The sequence below is a fragment of the Petaurus breviceps genome, unplaced genomic scaffold, assembly GCF_028583685.1.
Source record: "Petaurus breviceps papuanus isolate PSGF00001 unplaced genomic scaffold, PetGlider_PUasm1.0 90762, whole genome shotgun sequence".
Classification (NCBI taxonomy): Eukaryota; Metazoa; Chordata; class Mammalia; order Diprotodontia; family Petauridae; genus Petaurus; species Petaurus breviceps.
The window spans coordinates 1,516,235-1,527,534 of record NW_027187339.1 but is presented as its reverse complement, the minus strand read 5'-3'; the positions used below and the strand labels follow the sequence as shown (position 1 = coordinate 1,527,534).

The following is an 11,300-nucleotide window of genomic DNA, read 5'->3' as shown; positions in this document are numbered from 1 at the left end:
ACACACACACACACACACACACACACACACACACACACACACACACATATATATACATTAATACATCACACAGTCCAAAACTATTCCTAATAAGTAGGAAAAAAATTATCTCCAATTGCTAGAGATGCTCTGTCAGCTTAATGATGAGCAGTAAGCACTTGCCACCCATGCTTGCCTTCTCATTCTATGTAGGTCTGCCTATCAGTACAGCATAAGGGATTCTGTCCATGTGCTGAGTGAGGTCCCTGCTCTAGGTCTGAAGGCAGCACTTGCCCCACGACATCTCTTTGATTAGACTTCCATTCTGATTCTCCTGCACAATTCTTTAGTAGAAATATGCTGTAGTCTACTTCTGTCCACCAAATGTCCCTCCACTGCCTATGGCAGGGAACTGCAACTTTAATTATTCAGAGATGATGGTATTCTATGTTTTATGGCTATGTACCATCACTGTTTAAATACTAAATACATAGGAATAAAAGATGTTATTAATAAATAAAAAGGCATGCACAAAGAACCAAATAAGGACTGCTTCTATCTGGGTATGTCTACAGGTAAAACCCACTGTATTCTGCATACATCTTAACTTACAGATTGGTTTCTATACATTTTCATGTCAAAAATAAAAGTGGTTATTAGTATTTGGTAGGCTATGAGTTGAAATTGTGAACCACTTTTGACATAATATAGCATAAAGATTATTTGAAGAATCATTCATGACTGAGAGTAAGAGAAAATTATTTATACATGATTTTTACTCTACTTAGTTTTATGCTAAAAGATATTAGGAAAATATATCTATAAATACCAGTTAAAATAAGTGCATAGATAAAACCCAGCCAATCAGCAATTAAGCAAATGAGTGACTACCAGTCATTACAACTAAAAGCTAGTCATAGTTTTTAAATGAGTTTTAGTCTTGTCATTGAAGAGATTGAAAAAGGAGTTATTAACAAGGAAAAACTAGTTCTTACCCTTCCTCTCTCCCTCCCTCCCTCCCTCCCTCCCTCCTTCCTTCCTTCCTTCCTTCCTTCCTTCCTTCCTTCCTTCCTTCCTCCCTCCCTCCCTCCCTCCCTCCCTACCTCCCTATCTACCTACCTAAAAGAGACTTAAATGAAGACTTTCAGGCCACTCTGTGAAAACTAGGGAAGCCTATTTTGTAGAATGTTATTTAATACTCTGTAAAATTTGAAGCAGACTCTACTACCTTGGGATGACTGTTAGGTACAATAAAAATGATATAGGATTGTTTTGTATTTGCAGACAGAGACACCCATTCATTAAAGCTCAAGATCCATGATGGCAGAGCCGTTATTAAAGCCATTGTTGCTGCTTTTTCAAATGTACCAATCTGTCAAGTAACCTCCTTTCTTTTTAGCTCATGCTGCTACACAAACGGCATCACTGTCCCAATAAGATTGGTGTTGTACTGAATGTAATTGCAGAAACCAGCTCACAGGGCCCTAATTAATTTCTTCATAAACTATACATTAAAGAAAAGTGAAAGCATCACTCAGGGATGTAGTCGTTTCAGTATCCTTGAACAGTACTGCTGATGTTCTTATATATTAGGTCCTTTTTTGAGGTTAAAAAGGCTTTTAATAGGATTTTGGCAAGAAAATTTCCCATATTAAATGAATGGGACGGCTGCCAGAAAAAGGACAGATGAACTAGGGCCACACATCATCTTTACAACATGGATTAATTTGTGAAACTCATTGTACCAGATCTGTAAGAAGAGGGATTCCACACAACCTATCACTCTCCTTTTACACGGAACACTTAAAGTTAATTCCCCTTTCCAATTTTGACCATATTTTATTAGTCAAACTATTTAAAAGTACATTGTAAGGTGAACTTTCACTGAGGAATTAAGTACTAACTCGTGACAAAGCAGTTATTATCATGAGATAATTGACCTTATTTGAGACTTAAGCATCCTGAGGCAAAGTTGAGTGTACTTAATCCAGGCAGGTTAATTATCTAGTGATTACAGTGCTTTGAAAGGTATTACTGCTAAGAACCATTTACAAAATGAGACTCCTGAAAAAACTTCTTAATTTAATAAAAATTAAAGGCAAGGAAAATAATCAAGTTCTCTAATCATGTATTACTGGGTAATGACTGCATAGCTGCGTTACTTTCTTGGCACCAACCGAAATAGAATCCCCTGTAGGTATGCTGAATGTCCTCAAGGAAATTGATTCTACTGGCATTTAGTTAGGAAGTGGGTGACTTGTAGCTAAGTAAATTTGGGCTATGAATTACAAAGACGTAAGACACAAATCAAAAACCTGTGTCTGTTTTTCCTCATCTTTGTACCTAGTGCAAGTATGATGACAGTTAAAGCTTAATACAGAATAACGAATCATTAATATAGAGGCTGACTGTGACCATCACTCTTTAGTTCAACTCAACAGGCATCAATTAAGCACCTACTATAGATATGGTTTCCCACATGTTTTTCTTACATGATAATTTATGGATTGGGTCATGCTGCAGTGCTTGAATGTTCTTTTTTTGTGATATACAGAATTTAAACAGCAAACTATTTAATATGTAGCAAATGCTCAAATTTGATAGAACATTAATGGAGTTCAATATCTATTTTCCCTGGGGCTACTTCAGATCTGACTCAGAGTATTACCAACAAAAAGTCTCTCTGTGCTCAGAAGTTCCCTAGGAAAGACAGCTTTTCCACCTTTGGCCACCTAATCACAGATCACAGGAGGAATGCTGGCAAAAACAAGTGAGATGGGGGTGGATGCTGTGAGAATGTCTTCAAAGTGCAGGAGAGAACAAAACAAAGCAAAAGAATGAACTAAGGAGTGACTGAAAAAATAATGAATATGCAGTCTTCTCATAGACAATACTATGAGGCAATGATTTTCTAGGCCTTGGGTTTTCTGAGTAAATGATTACTTAGCATAATGAACTTTTAATGTTGGAAATAATTTCAGGTCATGTTATACAGATGAGGAGACAGGTTTAAATACAGGCATGCACATAAAATTACACAATTAATTAGTGACACATTAGAATCCACGTCACCTAAATCCTTTGCACAATATCATGTTTACTTCCCACCTCTGTAAACCTGTAATTTAAATTTAATTATTTTATTAAAAAGATCCTTTGTGGAAATCAACCAAAGACTGCTCTGAATTTTTGATAATACTAAAAATGGGCACATCTCTATTATAATAATATTTGGAGGGCACTTTTAAAACACTCAACACATACCTACACCCTGTAGCTCCTGAAAACAAAACAAAATGAAAACTTATTTGCAAGGATATAAAATAAAAATGAAGAGTTATAAAGAATTGTTCATTCAGTCAACAAGCTTGTAATATATGTGAGTGCTTGTAATATGTCAGAAACTGTGCTAAGTTCTAGGAATGCAAAGAAAGGCAAAAGACATAGGCTGTGCCCTCAAGGAATCCACATTGTAATGGAAGATCCAGCACAGACATAACTCTATGCAACATATATTCTGTGGGAATGGCAATGTATTACTAATATGGGCCAGACACTGGATGTAGGAAGGCCTAGATAAGGACTGCTATTAAACAGTTGGCAATGTATTGGAAGATACTCTCTGAAGTGGGGAAGACTGGAACAGGTCTTGGGCAGTAGAGGGGATCTGAACTCATTCTTGAAAAGGTGAGGAAAGCCCTGCAGGCACAAAGGACTGCGAGTGCAAAAAACGGATGAAGTATCATGGGTGAAGATCAGGTAGGAGGCCAGGTATGCTGTATTGGGGCATTTGGGGAAGGGGATGAAGTATTAGAATGGAACCATGGGAAGGGGTCAAGTTGGGAAGGGCTTTATATACAAAAAGACAGGCTTCTATTCCATTCTGAGTACACGGTGACATAGTCAGAGTTGTACTGTGACAGTTGAATGGAGCATAGACTTGAATGGGGACAGACCTAAGGCAGACAGAGCCACCAGCAGCAATAGTCCAGAGGTGAGGGGGGCCCGTCTTATATGTGAGATACTGTAAAAGTGGAAGGGACAAGATCTGACAATAGCTTGGATATATGAAGTGAATGGGAGCTAGGAGCTGAGGGTAACAATGAGGTTGCAAGCCTAGAGGACTGGGAGGATGGTGGTAGCTTCAATAATAATAGAGAAGTTGGGAAGAGAATTTGACAACTTAAGACAAAAAGTGTTGGGTCTTTACTTGCTCTTTATATCTGGTTCTCAGGTACTTGCCTAAAACATCTCAGTTATCAGTTGAACTAACAGGGAAACCCCAGTGATACTTCTTTATCATTTGTACTAATTAGCAACATCAGTATGTCCTACCACCACTTCTCTGAGGTTGGTAGGACTTTGTAGCAATCCTTAAGATATAAGTTCATGACACCCAATATCCCTCATCCCAAGGCTAGCAGAAAAAAAAATGTCTTAGAATATAAATTAAAAAGTGACCATTTGTATTTAATGTTCTGGGAGGACTGAATGTAGAACCAGGTAGGAGGGAAAGGAAGAGTAATGTAACATTTCTAGAGAAATATCAAGTTTTGTCATAACTCAAATCTTTGAATAATTATGCTACTTATTCCAAAATGGGGTTTTTAAAGCTGCATCTAAGAAAACCCTAAAGGGAAAACAAACCTTTTTTTTTTTTTACAAACATTAATTTGATATAAGACATATCACACAGAAGATAGAAATTTAAGAATCACAGCATTTTAAATCCAGGAGGGCTCTTAGAAATCACATAAGACCAAGTGCCTCACTTTAAAGGTAGCTGGGGCTCCGTGGAGCACACTGGTTGCCTCCTGGTAGTAGGCAGGGCCCAACATAGACCTATGCTCTTTCCAGCATGCCACATCACCTCTCATCTAAATATGAACTCTAAAACAAACAAAATACATACTGCCCACTTATTATCTGAAATAGTAGAGAAAAATCCAGTCTGATTTAGATAAAGTCAGCATGAAAAGAAATTCAGATTACTTTCAGATATACTATTCAAACTCAGGCGCAAATGCTTACTAATAAATAAAATAAGGAAATTTAATGGGAAATCAAAACAGGTCAGCATTTCATGAACTTCAGTCTCATATGGAGGTCTCATCAAAACATGGAAGAGAACCATAAACTCTTTTCTGCTTTTTATTTTAGACTTAAATACACAATAGAGAAAAGAAAAAGAAACATAAACTTGAAAACAAAATAAGAAAAGAAAAAAAGCAGAACATAAGACAGGATTCAAAATATATTTATGTATATAGCAATAAATTTCATTTCAGGAAAGCCTACATAATAAATACTATGCATTGTGTTGAGAGCTGTTCATTTTTTGTTTGCTTCCTTATAAGTTTTCTTTTGTCCTGTTTGCTTTTCACCTAGTTCTTTTCTCCGTCTTCCTCTCCCCCCACCCTCTTTGTCAGAAGGATACAATTAAGTATGGACATATTTATATATAGATACATACATACACATAATCATATATACACATACATACATATATAGACATATACTTTCCCTAACAAATTACGCTCCTGATCTTTGTTTTTATGTTCGTGCATGTATCTCTTTTTTCCTATCCCTCCTGACTCCTCTACTTGACTTCTATCTGCTACTTTGCCCTCCTATTAGCTAATTGAACCCCTCCCTTATCTTCCCATTCCCATTAATCTAAACACCCTTCTATACCCCCCTTGAATCTACTCCCTCACCCTCCCCTCGAGAGATTCCTCCCTTACCCTTACTCCTGCCTATCCCCTAAGCATTTTCTTTCTGAATTTAGAAGACTTTTATACTCTTCTAGATACATATTCCTTCTTGACCCCGTTCCTAAGGAAAGTAGGTTTCCAGAACTTACCAGCCCTCCTCCCCATCTAATTCCTCTGTGTTGGTTCTTCATTTTTGCACCTCATTGTTATAAGATAATTACTCATTTTTTAGCTGTTCCTATATAGTTTTACTTTTTAAAATCATATCATACTTCAGTCTATCCCAATCTTTCTTACAAACTAACCAACTACTAATAACAATCTTAGACATATGTTTTACATTTTACAAACATAAAAAGGAGACTGTCCTTATCGAGTCCTTTGTAATTAGTTTTTCGTATGTACCTTGTATTTCTCTTGGCTCTTGGATGTCAAATATTCTATTATGTTGAGGTTGTCCTTTCTTTCTTTCTTTTTTAAAAATAAAGTCCTGAAAGTCTGACAATTTATTAAATATCTTTTTTTTTTTTTTTTGGTCAGAACCCCCAGCTTTTTGCTCTTCAATACATAGTATTCCAAGACCTGCATTTTTTAGTGTTGCCACTGGTAGATCTTGTGTGATTCTAATTGTGGCACCACCATCTTTTTTTATTTTTAAGCAACTGGGGTTAAGTAACTTGCTCAAGGTTACACAGCCAGTTATTTCTGGGTGTGGTGCTAAGTGTCTGAGCCCAGATTCGATCCAAGTTCATACCGACACTGGAGCCAGTGTTCTTACTCGCTGAGCCACCTGGCTGCCCCTAAGCAATTGGGGTTAAGTAACTTGCTCAAGGTTACAAGGCCAGGTGTTTCTGAGTGGGTGCTAAGTGTCTGAGCCTGGATTTGATCCCCAGGTCGTCCTGACACTGGGGCAGGTGTTCTTACTTGCTGTGCTACCTGGTGTAATGGAAATGCAAATTTAAAGATCTTCCCTGCCCCTAGGCCCTCTGATAGGCTTAAGAGACTCTGAGAACCTTCCTTGATTTGAAAATGTACTCTGCCTCCTAATAGGCTGTATGTGGTCACATGGAGCCTGTGGCAGGAGGCTTGGTTTTCAGGAACGCCCACACCTTGATGCTGTGTGATTGGGCAGTGGGTCAAGAGGGTGGTTACATTCTCTGACCCAGGAGAAGGCTATATATACCCTGATGTGAGGCTTTCCTTTGGGGCTCACTTTGAGAAGTGTTCTGTGATTTGATCAGATGAGACTCTGGGAAGCCGTTGTTGAGAGGCCCCCAGCTTTGAAAAACCCAGATGTTGATTTGGTATGGATGTAATGGTTGGACAGTTTGGAAACCTGTCTACTTGATCTCTTTCTCTGTCTTAATAATTCTGTCTGTATACTCTGAAGTTTGGGGTGCTGACCTTTTTCCCCTGAACTCCGTAAATGATATATGTTTGACTGATTAAAGTAAGCTTGTTAACCCATTTTGAGTTGCTTTCCTTTATCAAAGCAGATCCAAGAACCTGTGTTGGCAGCCACCCTGGGGATGCTGAGGTGCTTGCTGCTACACCTGGCCGCCCCAATACCACCAACTTTAAACTGTTTTTTTCTTGTTGCTTGTAACATTTTATCCTTGAAATGGGTGTTTCAGAATTTTATTATATAATATTCCAGTGGGTTTTCCTTATATGGTCTCTTTAAAGTGGTGATCAGTGGATTTTTTTCTATTTCTACTTTCCCCTCTTGTTCTAAAGCTTCAGGACACTTATCTTTAATTATTTCTTGTATTATTGCATCAAGATTTGTTTTTTGATCAGGTAGTCTTGATTATTCTTATGTTTTCTTTTCCTGATCAGTTGTTTTTCTTATGAGATGTTTCACATTCTCTTCTACTTTTTTCATTCTTTAATTTTGTTTTATTTCTTGATCTTGTTTAACTTTATTGGCTTCCCCTTGTCCAATTCTAACTTTAAAGGAGTTGTTTTCTTCCTTAAGATTCTGAATCTCCTTTTCTAATTGGCTGACTTTCTTTTCACAATCTTGTTTTTCTTAGATTTTTTTTTTTAATAGTTTATCCTCAATCACTCTCATTTGATTTTTAAAGTCTTTTAAAAGTTCTTCTGTGATTTTTTGGGGGGGAGGTGACCATTTGATACTCCTCTTTGGGGTGGAAGAGGGCTTCTTTGTTTCAGTATCCTTATCCTCCTCTGAAGATGAACCCTGGTCTTCTCTCTACCCACAATAACTCTTCATGGTTGGGTTCTTTCTCCTTTGCCTGTGCTTTTTTTTTTTTAATTTGAAGTAGTTTAGTTTTTGTAATCACCTCTAGTCCTAGGGTATGGGGGATGGTGCCTCTGGCCTCAAATCCTCCTTCAGTTCTCCACTCTGGCCTAGAACAGAAACCAAGAACTACACCCTCCTGTAAATGCCTATAGCCAGTAGCATCCCCACCCCACTGCTTTGTGTATTGGTTCCTTCTCCCTCTGTCACATTCCTTGTCAGATCTTCCCTGGTTCCAACACTCTACTCTTCTCCCTGTCCCAAGGGTAAAAGCTCCTGTGGCTGGGGCTGAGGCAATGTTCCAACCCAGTTAGCAGGCTTGCCACTTTTTGTTTAAGTGGTCCTGGTCTGGAGGTGTTTGCTTTTCACAGGGATCAAATGTCATCCTGGGATTTTTCTTCAAATCTTCTCGCTTTTGTGGGGGGAAATCTTGAGAGCCTGGAATTTTCTGACCTACTGTAACATCTTCCCAGAATTCTCCCTCAGGACCATGAGCTCTTGAAGGTTTTGCCTCAAAGGTACAAGCTGTTAGGTTCTCCTAGTGCTGAATTAATTTACAAACATACACAAAACCAAAATGGTTAGAATAAGAAGTTGGAAAACCTCACATTACAAAGCAGTAAATAAGTAAACACCCAATAGATTTTAACCTAGAGGTAGACGATTTCCATTGGCAGTGTAGTAGAGCAGAAAAGTGGGCTGGATTTAGAACTAAAGAGCATGGGTTTAAATCCTGGCTTTGACATTTACTATTGGTTTTACCTTGGACAAGCAACAATGCCTCTGGGCATCAGTTTCCTCATCTACAAAATGATGGAAGTGGACTAACTTTTATATCTAAAAATGTGAACCTATGATTCCATGAGCCCTTACCCACAAGGAATTTCCTGAAAATTCATGATAAATAGTTAAGTCTTTTCAGTTTATCCTTTAATGACATCTTATAGTCACCATCTTCTCTCCACTTAGACCTCTAACCTACTTCAAGCCCTAATCAATTCCTTCTTGAAGTCTTGGAATAGCCTTCTACTGTTCTTCCTGCTCTCTAGCCCAATTTCCATGGAGCTAGGACTGCTAAAACATGGGTCTGACCTCCTCAGAGCCCTTCTCAAAAATCTTCAGTGGTTCCCTATTGCCCCTGGGATGAAATGCAGAAAAGCTCTGCCACACTCCCAACTATGTTTCCAGTTTCATATTACTCTCCTTTGAACACTCTCTGTATTGGTCAGCCTAGCCTGTAAGATGTTCCCTGTACTGACTTTTCATTTCCCTCAACTGTGTGCCTTTGCACAGGCAGCCAGTTCTCCATGTCTAAAATGTCTCTTCTCCTCACCTCCAACTCAGAGGATGTCTGTCTGCATTATAAGCAGAGGTTAGGGGTCACTCTCTGCATGAGGCTTTTCTTGTTCCCTTATAGTTGGCTTGTGTTCTCTCCCTATTGAAATTACTCTGCATAAACTGAAAAAAAAAAAAAAGTGTTTTTTCTGTATTCTGAATTTAACAAGTACCAAATAAAAGTGGCATTTATACACACATGTGCGTGCATGCACACACGCACACATGCACACAGACACACAGATAAAAGACTTAGGAAGTATTAAAAAATGAAATTGAAAATTTTGAAACATCAAAGATTAAATTAAGGCAAATTTACCACAGCATACCCAAGACTATAATTACATTTTTTGTAAGGAGGTAGCCTTTAACACACCAAGAATTCTGAAGGACAACTAAAAAAAAAAAAACAACAGACATAAAAAAAAAGAGGTAACTTACGGTTTCATTTCCAAAAAGGATGTCAACGTAAGGCATAACTTTCATCATTGGTTCTTTGAAGAACTGACTAATAAATGGTGCAGAAAGATTCAAAATGAAGATCTTGTTGCTTTCAGAAGCTTGGCGAGCTATTTTTAGTACAGATTCTGGTGAAACGGTAAGAAAAAAGCCCTGTAGATTTAAAAAAAAGCAGGGAAAAAAGTTAGAAACCATAACTTGAAGAATACAATTTCCAATAAATGAATGAGCCACTAGACTCATAGCCTGTGCAAAAGACAAAACATTTTGAAACTACACTGCAATGTCAGTTACAGGGAAATCAAAGTTGGTAGTAGATTATAACACCTAATTACTGTTTGGGCAAAATTTTTCCATAATCAAGGTTCATAATATAAAACCCTTCTTCTTTACTATATTGGTTAAAATGTGGCTGGGGTCCGAAGTGCTTGGTTGAAATACAAGAAACATAAAAATTTTGTAATGTTCAATTTGAAGCAGGAATTGGGTATAAATTTTGAAATCAGAAAGATAATAAGTATAAGTCAGAGCTATAGGTCAACCATCTTGGTCAACCAAACTTGACACAGCTTTTCACTTTGTTTTATGGGTCAGTAACTAGGAAACTTAGAGATGGGAAACCCTCCTTCTTATTAAAGGTCCTCTGGCAATTATTTTGAGAGGCAATACAGTATAAGGGATATTGTACTAACCATACTGGCTATGTGACTGAAAGCAAGTCATTAACCTCTCAGTACCCCAGGAAACATACCAAAAATAAAAGTGAAGAACAATTACTGGTAGAGGGAATTTCCTCACTGGGAGGTCCCTATAGCAAATGAAATCACAGGTATGCTCCAACTTTCTTGAAAAAAAATATTATACAACAGTGAACTTTAAGAAACACTAAACCAGGGCAGCTAGGTGGAGCAGTGAATAGAACACTGGCCCTGGAGTCAGGAGGACCTGACTTCAAATTTGGCCTCAGACACTTAACACAAAACTAGCTGTGTGACTTTGGGCAAGTTACTTAACCCCAACTGCCCCTACCTTTCCCTCTCCAAAAAAAGCAAAAGCAAAAAAAAAAAATACCACTAAACCAGTGCATATTACTTAATGTAAACAGCATTCTGTGTCACAGTCTTGAATCCAAATAGATAGCGGAGAAGCCACAGGTATAAAAATAACCAAAAAACATTCATTAAATGCCTACTTTGCAGAGAGCACAAAAGTCTGAAATGGTAAAGGTTCAATTCAATAAACATTTTTTAAGTGGCTTGCTCCCAGTCTTCTTGAAGCTCATAGCTAAACAAAGGACTGGACATGTTAACAAACAGCTATAGTAGATAATATTACATAAGAAATCTGTTAACACAGTGTTTTGTGTGATATGATTAAGAAAGGTTTTGGATGTGTTTGGGTTGGCGCACATGATGGCGGATCAGATTAGCAGAGTTGAAACAAAAGAGAAAATGACAAATGCTAAAGAGACTGAATAAACACACACACTAATGTACTGTTGGTGGGCCTGTAACCAGGTCTAAACATTCTGGAATAACTTGGAACAATAC

At 37.8% G+C, this 11,300-nt stretch overlaps 1 protein-coding gene across 3 annotated transcripts in view; it reads right to left on the bottom strand.

Annotated features, from left to right (window-relative positions):
- The window catches only part of ADK (adenosine kinase), a 647,588-nt gene that overhangs the window by 148,759 nt on the left and 487,529 nt on the right, over positions 1–11,300 (bottom strand). For all 3 annotated transcript variants that reach the window (XM_069068290.1, XM_069068291.1, XM_069068292.1), the window contains exon 7: positions 9,733–9,903. In XM_069068290.1, coding sequence (XP_068924391.1) covers positions 9,733–9,903 — 171 coding nt within the window. The remainder of the gene's footprint in view (positions 1–9,732; positions 9,904–11,300) is intronic.